Raw genomic sequence first — 13,860 nt, 5'->3', positions numbered from 1 at the left:
ATTTATTAATATAAAAACATATTTAAGTTTAAATAGAAAATATTTTGCGCCGACCATAACCATAAATTGTGAAGAAATGTTACCAGTACACTCTAACACACTCACCTATCAGTTTAAATTTGTTACAAATAAAAAGTTTATGCAAGACTCCTAGCTTATTAAATTAGTCTCATCCTCAGTTTCATAATTAATTTTTAATCAATAAAAAAATATGCAATGCAGTATACAATACAATATATAATATATACTAAATATATATGTTACTATCATTTCCATATTTAAAAAAGAACTCAGAGATCACACAGTCATAGAATTCAACATTCTTCCCTACTTAACATAAAAAATCAGAAATCTCTTCTGGTTATAGCCAAAAACAAAGGGAGATACACAATAGGACACTCTTATCACCTTTTCTTCATTCAAACTTCAGCACTAAAAGACCACACACAGTTAATGTAAAAAGCCATGGTTAACATAACTACAGTTGCTAATAACACTTTCAAATAATAAACATAAAAATGAACAAACTTACCACATATATTGTAATTTATAATTAATTTAAATATGTTTTAAACTTAATGTATGGCCTGTTTTATAATTCTTTCTTCTTAATTTGCTTATTCGAAAGCTTCCGCACAGCAAGATCATGTTAAGTGCAACTAGATACAATTCTCTAACATTGATTCAAAATTTTTCTGAAGAAAGTAAAATGAACATTCCAACAAGATACTTATACATGACTTTCCCTTTTTTTTTTTTCTTTTTACAGATGAATACGTGCATTACATAGCTATTGACACTAATGAGAATGTCATTTTTAGCATTTAAACTACATCTTTTAAACAGGGAGCTATAGTGGAAAACCAAGATGCTTGTCACCTAGGGCCAGAAAGCTCCATGGCTTCAATTATGAGTGAAGATTCCTCTATTAAATCTGAATATCTTTGAGGCTCACAAGACCGAAACCTCGGTGTTTCAATCCTCTGTGAGGCCTCCCATCTCTCAGCCAAGCCATCCCCTTCCAACATCTTTAACACTTCTGACATCTTGGGGCGGTGTGAAGGATTGAATTGTGTGCACAAGAGTGCAACCTGAACCATTTCTTCTAACTCAATCATATCAAAGTTTCCCTTTAGATCTTTGTCCACCATTTGACTTAATCTTCCATCCTGATGGAGCTTCTTAACCTGAAAGTTGTTTCATTCACATTAAACAAAAGAATGGTTTTTCAGGACACAAATTTATCTTTTACACCCATTTACCAAGAACAAGAGAGAATGAATAACTTTCAGTTGAAGTGGTCAATTCTTTTAGCATTTTTGTCAGCACCAATCAACCCTGATGAATATTTTGGAGGTTTAATGTCACCTTGATTTTTAGGATCATTAAGGGTAAAACTCTCACTGTTTTCTTAATCCAGTTGCATTCATAGAAATTCAATTCAATACCATTAGTTAAGCTAAAATGTTGCTTTCTAATCAATACACTTAAAAGGCTGAGTTTAAGCATCTCAAAATGTAAGGTTTTTATTAAATAATAACATTTATCTCATACCTTTTGTATTTATGATGGAGTTAATGTTTTCTTTCCCAATAAAAACATTTCACTTTTAGTTGCTTAGAATCAGACCTGGTAAGTATTAATGTCAACCAAACTGGTTTACTAATACTAACTACTGTTTAAGAAGCTACTCAAGTACTTTTTCCATTAAAATTTCTAGGAAGACAAGTTATACATATAAAAAGAAAGTTGCTCCAAGTGCCAACAAATCATTCATTGTAAGTTGTGGGAATAACTACATTCTAAAACTTGTAAAAGAGTGATATGCTAACTGAAGAAGAAAAGAGAATGTTGAAAAGAGTGAAAGTGTGTGGACAGCTTACCCAATCAAGCATTACACCTTTCTGGTTCGCTGCTCGCCCAAAATCTAGAGCCTTGTGACCTGTGATCAGTTCAAGCAGCAAGATTCCAAACCCAAACACATCAGTCTTTTCTGATGATTGGCCAGTGGATAGATACTCTGGAGCAATGTGACCAACAGTGCCACGCACAGCAGTGGTCACATGGGAGTCTCTGTGATCCAGAAGCTTGGCTAAACCAAAATCACCAACAACAGCTTCAAAGTCTTCATCTAGCAATATGTTAGCTGCTTTCACATCACGGTGAATAATCTTAGGATCACATTGTTCATGCAAGTAAACCAACCCTCTTGCTGTACCTAAAGCTATTCTCTTCCGCCTACTCCAATCTAACGCCGGATGGCCATGGATATGATCTGGTGCATAAATCCAAAACCAAAAACAAATAAGTTTAAAATGATCTTGCGGAATTGAATTATAATTATTACCCCTACCTATAAGTGAGAGCTAAGAACAGAAGGTAATAGGTTTTGTGACTGAATAATAGTAACTCAGCACAAAAGGGCTAGTTGTGTATTAGTATTAACAAAAGTGGCCAGTTAACATAATCTAAATACCTACACAAGGTTATCTGAATGTAATATTCAAATGATCATACAACAGATTACTGTCAGTTGACATAAAACAGGTTGAACATTGTGAGTCCAGCCAGTTATTAGTATACCGGTTATGTAAATGTTGAGAAGTTGACTTTAAGTCTAATTAGTCTTTATCTCTAGTTGACGTGAGACTTCCAACAGTAAATAACAGACCGTAAAGTTCAGATCTAACCTTTTAATCTAGAGGCTACACTTCCATTAGACATATATGGATAAACGAGGAGCCTTTCATGCTGAGTGCTGCAAAACCCTGAAAGCCTGAGAAGATTCCGGTGGACAGCCAAACTGATTGTCTCAACTTCTGTTTGAAATTGGATCTCACCACCAGCTGCATTGTAGTCCTTTAACCTCTTAACAGCCACAACAGACCCATCATTTAAGCACGCCTTGTAGACTATTCCAAAGCCACCTCTTCCAAGAATGTTCTTTGAGTTGAAATGGTCTGTTGCAGTTCGAAGCTCTTTGAAAGAAAACCTTTTTAAATGACCAAGACGCACCTCTGGATCATAATGTTCTGCCAAATAACAAACACACACAAGTGTTAATTGAACATCAGCAAAGGAGAAGAAATAAAAGTTCTAGCATGCACAGTATTTTGGTATAGGAACACAACATATGCTGATATCACATTAGGGGAATGGATTTTTATAATGATACTGTGTTGAACTATAAAATGTACACAATATGCTAATGTTATCTGCTCCTCTTCCCTTCAAAGAAGGTGATCCTTATATGAATTACACATTAAATATACCACAGTTGTACTGTTCATCCTCAATTTTTTTTTTCTAGAATACTCATTACAAAATTTGCATAACACCAGATAAAATTTTCAACTAAGATTTTCAACAAATTTTCCAAGTTAAGAACAATGACAGCTGTTGTTGGTCATGTTGCAAAAGGTCACCATCGAGATTTAAACCTATTTCATTATATGCATAAGTCTTACAGCTGATTTAATAAGCTTAGAGTAGTTGGAAAATAGTATAAACAATCAAGAAAAAGTGCAACATGTTGAATGGTCAGAAATAGACAAAAGTCCTTTGGAAGCAACGTCGCTTAGTGTTAGGTAAAAGCGGGTCAATTAACTTTGCCAGCGTAACAAACATGAATTGAAGCGAGTATCTAAGATGTGAATTCCTTGAAAAAATATCATTAAACAATTGTGTGCTCCAACAGTACAATGATGAGCAAACGATTTTTTACAAATTTGCCATAAGGTTTACTGATAGAGCATTAGAGATAAAAAGAAAAAGAATTATAAAAAGGAAAGTGAGAGTACTAACCGTTAACATCAAAGAATATCTGCTGGTTGCGTCTATATCGCCACCAAACAAGAAACCCAACTATAATCACAATGACAAATGCAGCACCAAAGCTTGCACCAAAAGCAAGTGCCACATGATGGCTTTTTTTACCAGAATCTGATTGGCCTAGAAAACCAAATCACCATATCTAAGCATGCCATATATTTATTCAAAGAAACAATAATGTGAGAGCAGAGTTCAATGATAGATTAACACCTCTTAGTGCATCTGGAGGGAAGGAAAGTGGCTCTGGTAAAACAGAAGAACAGTTGTTTGCTTTTGGACCACAAATTAAAGGGTTACCCACAATCCTGAAGTAAATAATTGAGCAAGAGATAAACTACACTGCCCTGTTTTGAACTTGAATACAGAAGAAAAAAAAGATGACGAAATCCGAAATGAACTTACTTTAATGTTCTTGCCGATATTCTAGGCAAGGAACCACTCAGATTGTTGTAGGAGAGGTCCCTGTACATATTCAAGTCATAAGAGTTAACATAACTGTCTTTTAGATAGAAATCAAAGCTTTGAATCTGTCCCTGGTTTTCTAAGATAAAACTCAAATATGATTAGGCAAAAAGGAAAAATAATGGTGTAGCAAGGTAAGAAAGACCTACACAAGGGTTAGACCTTCGATGTTGCTAAGAGACTGAGGACAGGATCCTGTAAGGCTGTTATTGTTTAACCTCCTGGCATGCAATATAATTTACATTGAGTAAGAAATACAATTTCATAAGTCACTGCTAAGCAATTAACAAACTCATAATCACTGCAACCATTAGGTTCTTTAGAAATGCTTTCTGTAACTTACAAATAATTCAGGTTCTTGAGGCCTCCCAAAGAACTGGGTATCTCGCCGCTAAATGCATTATTGGAAAGATCAAGTGTCTGAAGCTTTTTCAAGTTTCCTATTGAAGGAGGAATCCTACCAGAAATGGCATTATTCTGAAGCAACCTGCATGTGTATAATTAATAAAGCATAGTTGTAAATTTTTGTTTTCACTCATTCAGCATATAATTCGGGGGAAGTATGAGTTTCTGAAAGGATAGAGTTGATCAACAAGAACTTAAAGACACTGATGCCAAACTCAACAAAAATAGCAGACTTACACAGATTGCAAGTTAGTAAGGTTTCCAATTCCGGGAGATAGTGTACCAGACAAGTTCTGACTCGGAAATCCCCTGATAAGAGAAAAAAAAAACTCCTTTAGTTGAAAATCAAAGTAACAAAAGTTGGTTGGGTTCACTTTCTAATCATCGCCTCGTGAAACTTCTTCATCACTCTAGAACTCACTTAAAGGCCAAGCAACTTACAATACAGAAACGGAACCATCAGTGGAACACGTAACCATCCTCCAGCTACATGGATCAACAGAACTAGAATCCCAATTTTCCAGAACGTTGTGAGGATCAGTCAAGTCACCCTTTATAGCCATCAGGGCTACAACTGTTGAAGGAACAAACAGAAGATTGGGTAAGAAGTTTCATCCGAAATTCTCTTTTACCTCCAGCACACAGATAAGAAGAGCATTGATCGGCCAAGAAAATACAATAAAATAGGAAACTGAAGACCCCACCACAACACCCTAGGTATGGGGAAGAAGAAGAAGAAGAAGAAAAAGAAAAACCCTATTAGAAAAAAGGAAGAAGAACCTCTCTGCTGCTATTTTGTTATAGATAGTTAGGTAGCAGTTAAATTCTCAAGGAAAATGAAAACGGAAAAATCACGACAGAAATAGAATCATTACATCAACCTTAACCACCGAGCTACCGTGCCTACTAGTTTCCAGCACAATTAAATTGGTCAATATGCACAACTTGTGTGCCTTAAATCATCAATTCACAACCCTTCACTTCACAAGTTTCACCAAAGATCTCAATGAACAAAACAAAAAAAAAAAATCCATGAAGAACATTAACCTTCATAGTTTATGCCAGATGGAGAAAGAGCAGCAGAAGAAATCTCCATCAACTGCAAAAGCAGCAACCCCAGTAGCCAGAAAACCAAACTACTAAGCTCCATACTCTAAAATCAGTTCCTCAACTGTGTCTCCCTCACACAACCACTGACCAGTGCTCCAAGCCACCATAATTAACACCTTCTCTCCCCATTCCCACAAAGAAAGTCCAGTCTATATCACCTTATCCAAACAGAAAAAGCCAGTCTCTGGAATCAGATTCCCCCACAAAGCAACCCCACTCTCACCAAAACAGCAACTTCCACTAGACCAAATTCAATGAACACAAAGCCAAACGGAACCCAGATGCCAAAATTGTTTTTTTTTTCCTTTTCTACCACCACGGACCAACTTGGCAATGGAGAATTTGAATCCAGCTAAGAGGAGTGAGCACTGAGAACACCAAAAAGAGCACAACTTTATTGGTGAAAAAAAGAAAAAAGAAAAACCCAAGTTCAAGGCTGAAGCTGTGAGATCCTTGAGATCTGTGAACGGTGGTTTTGGAGGATTCTATGAGGTGTGGACAGCCCCCACAAATAATTCCATGTGAGTGTGTCGTTGTTTTTTTCCGGTGATGGCACTACTACCATTATCTTCTCTCCTTTGCAGTTGCAGAACATAAAAAGGAGGTGAGCATGGAGCACGCTCACAACCCAACCAAAGAAAGAACCAAACAGAGGACAAAACAAAATGCCAAGGTGGACACAAATGTAGATGCACAGCTATACCCAGTGACCAAAAACATCTCTCAGGAATAAAAGTAAATAAACGAACTAAAATTATTATAATGATGAAAAAATGGTTGGTGCATTTTAACTTTGAAAAAAAAAAGGAGATTGTAGTGTGAAGGGATGTGTGGGATTGATGAGAGAGAGAGAGATGAGAATTATGGGAATGGGATGTGGTGATGAAAAAGAAAATTTGGTTGCAGGCAGGTAAGTTTTTTTGGACAGGTCACGTGGTTGGATTGTCTCCTCCTTTGTTTGCTTTTGGCTTGAAAATGTAACTTTTTCAGAATTCGGGAAAAACAAATATCACCAACGAAACAAATCACATTCTGCAATCTGCAATCTGCAATCTGCAGCTCATGAACTAATGGTCCATTTTGCTAGACTTTGCCTCTTTCTTTGCTTAATAATGCAGGAACCCCTTTGATTTTGAATTGTGATTAAGTTAAGTGAGATATGATAATTTTATATATTGTTTAGTATATAAGTCTAACTTAATGTTAACAATAAGCATAAATTTGATGTTAGATTTGTGTAATAGATTATGGTTAAATGTGATTGACAGCAAAAGTTTCTCTATGCTAATGAACTAACTTTTCTGGTAGATATTACTCATTTTTTACAATTTCATAAATGTCCTATTTCAATTTTATATATAAAAACGAGTGCAGGAAAAATATTTTTCAAAAATTGCTTGCCACATTAATTTTCAAACAATAGTTATCAATAATATACATACTATGTTGTAAATAAAAAGATCACATGTTACATATGCTCAACTAGCAGAAAAGAAAAAAAAAATCGCATGTTTCATGTATTGAACTAGCAACAAAAGTAATAATGTAGATATTTATGTATCAGTTTCTTTTCATAGTAATTAAATATTATATCAATTACTTTAGTAGCGCTGATCTAGAATGTTTGGAGTAGATATGATGTGTTTCTTATCATTTTTTATCATTCTTCCACACTCCGTTTTTCTCTAGGATGCTAATAGGATCAAAAGTAGTAATATTTAGCCTAAAAAATAATTTATAGACAATAATTTTTCTAGTTGGTTAGTTCTATGTGTTTAATTTTTTTTTACTTTCAAAGTTTTAAATAGTTTTGGAAGTTAATTATCGATAAATATGTCTTTAGTTTCATTAATACATAAATTATAATTATAAATTTGAAAGAATAGATTAGACGTTGTCATTTAAATTAATTATATTTATAAGTAACAGTATTGACATTATTTTCGTTAATTATTAAATTATTGAGGTATGTTACTCCTTGAAAAAATGAGTTAAGGAACTATTTCACTGAAATACCTTTTGAAAGTTTAGTAATGTTATAGGATATAAACCTTAGAACATCTAAACGTATAACTGAAGCTGAAGCTCTGATAAAGAACATTATATAACCTACAATGAGAACAACAAGAATAAGTATATAAATTCAATAAAAAAAAGTTTTAATTTTATTAATTTTGTCTGAATTTAATTAATATTTGAAATATATATATATATATGATCTTTATTAATTATCATAAAAACATTAATGTTCATATCTAATTACCTTTTATGAAGTTTTTTTATGTTAATATAAATCTTTCTTTTAATAAATACATGCGACAGTTATTAAAAAAAACATGTTTAATTGTCTTATATACCAATATTAATATTAATGTAGTTTAAATAAAATTAAATAAATTAAAATTTATATACTAAAATTGTACTAAAAGTAAAATATATCAATATTTATTTTATATTTATGTTTTTTTTTCATTGAAAAAGTTGTAGGAAAATAAATTTTATATGTTTTTATTAAAATATAACTTTAATGTTTATCTTAAAAATCGTATTATGTGAGTAGAGGAATTATTTTTTAATAGTATATTTGTAAGATTTAATCTAAGAGAATAATTTATTTATTTGAATATTTTAAAAACATTTGAATAAAATAAATTATTTGATAAAAAATTTAAAAGGAAATTAAAATTTTAAAATTTTAAAAAATAAGTTTAAATAATTAGAACAATTTAAAATTTAGTTAGAAAAAATTGAAGTTTTTCATAATTAATCACGTCCTCTCTATGCATACATACATGTATATTGAAAAACTAAATCGTTAAATATTGTTTTTAATATTTAAATTTAACAAATATTTTTATAAATTTTATATATATATATATATATGAAATTTATCTTAAAATAAAAATTTAATTATTTTAATTATTTTATTCAAACAAAATATTTGAAAATGAAATTAATTTTACTGCAAATAATTCAAATATAGTATATTTTAATTTTTTTAAATTATTAAAATTTGTCATATAATCACGAAGTAATTGAATCAATATAAAAAATATTTAGAATTTTAAAAAAATAATAATATCTTTAATTAATACACAGCGTTATTAATTATAATCACAAAATGCACAGAATTTGTTTTGTTTAATTGAGTGACTAGACAAATTAGGAAATTTCACATCAGCGGTGCAACGTGAAGTTCTGTGACGAGTTTTTCATAAAAGAAACCTACATTTTAGAATTTATTTATTTATATATCAACCAAGCCACAATTGTAAGCAACTTATGTACATACTCATTGTTTCCCTAAAATTAGAGGTAAAAAATACATAAACAAATAATAAACTTTTTTTGTTGTGTTTTGTAATTTTTAACATGTTTTTAATAAAAATTACTCCTCACTAATATTCTTAAAATACTACTTCATACAAGATTCATTTAATCTTCATTTCATTCCAAATTAACTTTATTACTTTATAGAGTAAAAGGAGAAAGAAGGTAGTACCATTTTTCTGTGTTGTCTATATAAGTAGACAAAAAAGGAAAGAGGAATCTTCATTTTTGACATAAAGATTAAAAGAAAATTATTTATCATATTCATTATTCATGTTATTGAGATATATCTCTTATTTCTTTTACTTTCCACTCAATCAAATAAGAAGAAGGAGAACAAATTTTATCTCTCTTTTATTTCATATATATGCAGTAAAAAATAAAAAAAATAAAAACCACAACTTATTTGTTTATTTATTCCAACTCCTTTTGTTTGTAATTACAATTGCAAATACCCTTCTCCAATTTTGATTTGTACAATAAAAGAAAAGTGAAAGGAACAATTATCCATGCATGCATAATCAGAATTCAGATGGCAGTTGCAGTGCAGGGGGCTACACTACACTACACGGTAATTTCTTTTTCTTCTGTCCAATACGACAAAACAATGAAACATAACGTCAATGTTAACATGTTGTCCATGAACTGTTCACACTGTCTTGCGATTTATGTTGAAAATCCACATCTTTTATTTTATTTTTTCAAAATAAAATCTGTTTGAAACTTTATTTTAATTAAAAATAAATAATTACCTGTGTAGCTCCAATTAATTTTAATTGAAATTTAAACATATAAAAGTGATATGTATAAAGGGAAGAGAACTAACATGCGCCTATGGTGGAGGCGCAGAAAAAGGAAAGGAAAGAGAAACACTGATTAAAAGGAACAGTGTAAAGTGTGGTAATATTCTTTTGTTGGATAGCGTGGAATTGGAATCTCTACACTGCATTCCCCGCGACACTCGCCTTCTGCTTTATTTCTTTTTTTTTTTTTTTTAATTTCCACCTTTTTATTAGTATTTTTTTCAATGATAGTAAAATTTGTGATGGTAATGGTTGTTTAAGAAAATCTATTTTAGTAGTGTTTTGTTATAATTTTACATATAGTTTTTTTAGATTGTATCATGCAAACTTTATTTTTTCCATTTTAAATAAAATCATTGAAAAATAATTCTCTTAAACATACTATTTGATTAAAATGATTTTAAAGTAAAATTCATATAAAGTATACAACATAAATAAATTTAATATTTCTTAAAAACAAATTTTAATAAAATGTACTGTAAATTAAATTTTAATATTTAATATTAAAAAAACTTTTATTTTATAAATTTATATTCAAAAAAAATACAAAAGTTAAATGTATTTTTAGTCTTTAAACTTTAATTATAAATTAAAATCCATTTTTTCTCAATTTTGATGTATTTTTGTCTTAATTTTAAAAATAAATAAATGTAATTCTCATATTTCAATTATATTAAATCTTCTTGACGTATAAATGAATTTCTTGATAATATCATATTTGTTTATGTCATTTTAACATGATTCAAATGTCAATTTAAAATACAGTTTAACATTTCCAAAACATCAATACCAATCTATTAAAAGAATAATACATATTTATTTTTTAAAATTTAAAAATTAAAATATATCAAAATTTAAAATTTAAACAAATTCTAAACTTCCATTGTGAACTAAAAATATATATAATCATATAATAATATTACATTATTTATTAATGATTATATATATATATATACGATAATAATACTTTAACTTTTTTAAACTCATTTTTAATTTATTATTTTATTATTTTAATCATCTTTCAATTATTTATTTTAATTTTCTTTAATAATATAATATAAACTAAAAATAATTAAAATGATAAATTAAAAGTGAATAAAAGAAGACTCAAAATATTATTATCTATATTACACGTGTACCTAATATATAAATATTTGTTGGTCCATTTAAAAAGGCACCAATATAACACAAGTCTGTTAGGAGCAAATAAAAAAGGCTACTTTTGTCAAGCTCAGTGGCAGTAGTTTAATATTAATCTTGTTTTATAAACAAAAATTATCATGTACTCTTCACTAATTACGAAGTGATTAATTTATGAAACAAAATCCTAATTATTGAACTGCCCAATAGTTTATAAACCCAACTCCAAGGGTATTTTTGTCGCATTGGGAAAGCTGAATATTCCTTCTGCGCTTACTATAATAACTTTCTCTTACTCTTAATTACTTTTATTTTTAATTTCTTTACTAATCTTTGGTTTATACAAGTGGATTATGCTTTTAACAAGATCGTGAAACACCAATAGACCATGTCTTTGAAATTGAAAACTGAAAATTTCCTAGTTTCATATTAAATGCTATTTGCTATGAACAACACAACAATCATAAATAATTTTTTTTCCCCTTTTGGTTAGTATTATAAAGATCCACTCCCAACTCTAACATTTTCCTTCTTTATTAATTGAATTATAGCATGAATATCTTTTGTGTTGGATTGAATTTAATGCCACACAACATTCTAAGTACATTCCATGTTTATATATAAATAAATGAACACGAATGAGTTGTTTAAAAACTATAATATCTAATTTTTAATGTCGAGATTCTTTCTTTTTTTACTCTTTTTAATAATTATACATTTATGTTATTCTTTCTGTTTTTTGCTTTGAAAGTGCATTCCACACTACTTTTGCAACCAGCACAAACCTTTCTTTCCTCAACCATCTTAGATTCTTCTTCTTTTGTTGTTATCTTTATTTGCAAATAAAATATTTATATTTTTTAAATATAAAAGTGAAAATCATTTTATACTACAATTATAGTCATTATCAATCTGAATTACAATTTATATTTTGAGACATTTACTCATTACGAACTTTATTTATATAAAACAAGTATTTATTATTTGTAACTATAATTATTATACCAAATCACTCCATTTGTTTATTTTGCAACTAAAATATTTGAATCCACTCTTTCTCCTGATTGGTTAGTATTATTCATGTTTTATGCTTCAAGTCTTGTTAATTTTGATATATTAAAAGATTTTATATGTTTTAAAACGTTAAAATCAATGTAAATTAGAGGCAAAAGAGAAAAACTAGGAGAGAATCAAATTGAGAAAGGTTTGCAAGAAAAACTCATTTATATTGTCTATAAAATTAAAATAATCTTATCTATAATCTATCATAAAATTTTGCTATTTATAGTTCTTGTGAGTTTTCCAAATTTCTTCTCTAGTAAATCTAGGGTTGAGTTAGATCCCGTTGTAATTATTGGCCCCATCACAATTATAATTATTATTACTTGTAAAATTTAACAAGTATGGTGTGGATAAAATTTTAGAATTTATCTTCTTATTCCAATAATTAATGAGATTCATTCATTTTCAATCTTCAATAAAAGAAAAAAAGGAGTTCCCGTCAAACAAAAGCCAAATCTCAAATGTCGGAACTCAATCATTGAATCATCACGTGGACCCCACCTTCTTCATTTCCATCATTCCTTCACTTAACTCATATATACAGATTTTCAATTACCTCAAAATATATATATATATATATCCTCCCAATACTAATTATTTTTAGCAGTTGTCTCACATCATTTAAAAATAAATATTTTTAAATGGTTTAAACACTTATTTTATCTTTTGAAATATCTTTTAAACTTAAAATTGAGGCTTTTTAACCGGTTTAAATATTTTTTTTTCATTTTTTAAGACATTTTGTAAAGATAAAATCGTAACATATTTCATTTCAAAACGAATAATACTTTAAATATATGATAATTGACCCTAAACGAGATCATTTAATAGATTTGGGATCGAAACACTAACTTTTTATATTAAGTAGCGTGGATTAGAATCAAGTGTAGTTTAGATAACCAAAATATATTCTTCAGTAATTAAACTAAAAGCTTGTGATTTCTCACCACCTCTTTTAGATGAATGTTAAACGCAATGTAACATAATTATATTCTTAATATTATGCAAGTTTCATTAGGCAGTTATCAATAAAGTTATTTTACTAAAAAATATCTTGAAAAGCAAGGATTGTGCAAAGATAAGAAAAGGTAGAAATGGGAAGAAAGTTTTTGGGACATTGGCTTTAGTTTAGGGTTATCTATTAATGATTAGAGGTAGTAAAAAGGGAGGGACAAAGAACCTGCCCTTGTTGCCCATGGTTTCTCTCTGGCCCATTGACACCCCAACTTGATTCCTCACACTCTTAATTTTTTATATTTTTTATTATATTAAAAAAAGTTTTTTTTTTGAATTTGCTTGGTAAAACTTTGATGATGATTGTTTTGGGGTACATGATTTATTAAAGAGAAAAGTTATGAAAAGAAGAGAGGGTTTACGATGATGAATCCAACCCAATCCTTTTAAAGAAGGAAAATGTTGATTTGGTACTTTTTTCACAAGTTGTGGGCAATTATAGGAGGGTGAGAACAATGGTGGAAGAGCATCCTATTGACTCTTGTTCAATAGAAGGAACTTCAAAAATCACTTTTCAAGCTTTTTCAAAAACAAATTAGGAACCGTACTTTTGTACAAGTACACTTTAAAAAAGTTTATTTATTTATTTCATTTTTTTTTCTTTTTGAAGTTATTTAGAACATAATTGGGGATGGGACAACATGTCATATAATAAGGAATATTATTATTGAAATAAAGGGATTAATTGAGTTTTAAGTTTCAT

General features: G+C 29.5%; 1 protein-coding gene across 1 annotated transcript; it reads right to left on the bottom strand.

Annotated features, from left to right (window-relative positions):
* Positions 1-649: 649 nt before the first annotated feature.
* On the bottom strand, positions 650-6,694 carry NIK3 (NSP-interacting kinase 3). The gene is made up of 11 exons (XM_028057610.2): positions 5,746-6,694; positions 5,140-5,272; positions 4,936-5,007; positions 4,637-4,780; positions 4,443-4,514; positions 4,234-4,293; positions 4,042-4,136; positions 3,805-3,951; positions 2,691-3,032; positions 1,884-2,275; positions 650-1,187 (listed from the first exon to the last, which is right to left on the bottom strand). The coding sequence occupies exons 1-11, from the start codon at positions 5,846-5,848 to the stop codon at positions 876-878; spliced, it is 1,872 nt and encodes a 623-aa protein (XP_027913411.1). The 5' UTR covers positions 5,849-6,694; the 3' UTR covers positions 650-875.
* Between the last annotated feature and the right edge of the window lie 7,166 nt (positions 6,695-13,860).

The sequence above is a fragment of the Vigna unguiculata genome, chromosome 2, assembly GCF_037176805.1.
Source record: "Vigna unguiculata cultivar grain cowpea cultivar isolate G323 ecotype 2 chromosome 2, ASM3717680v1, whole genome shotgun sequence".
Lineage (NCBI taxonomy): Eukaryota > Viridiplantae > Streptophyta > Magnoliopsida > Fabales > Fabaceae > Vigna > Vigna unguiculata.
The sequence above is the reverse complement of the archived record's forward strand: the minus strand, read 5'-3'. Positions and strand labels throughout refer to the sequence as shown.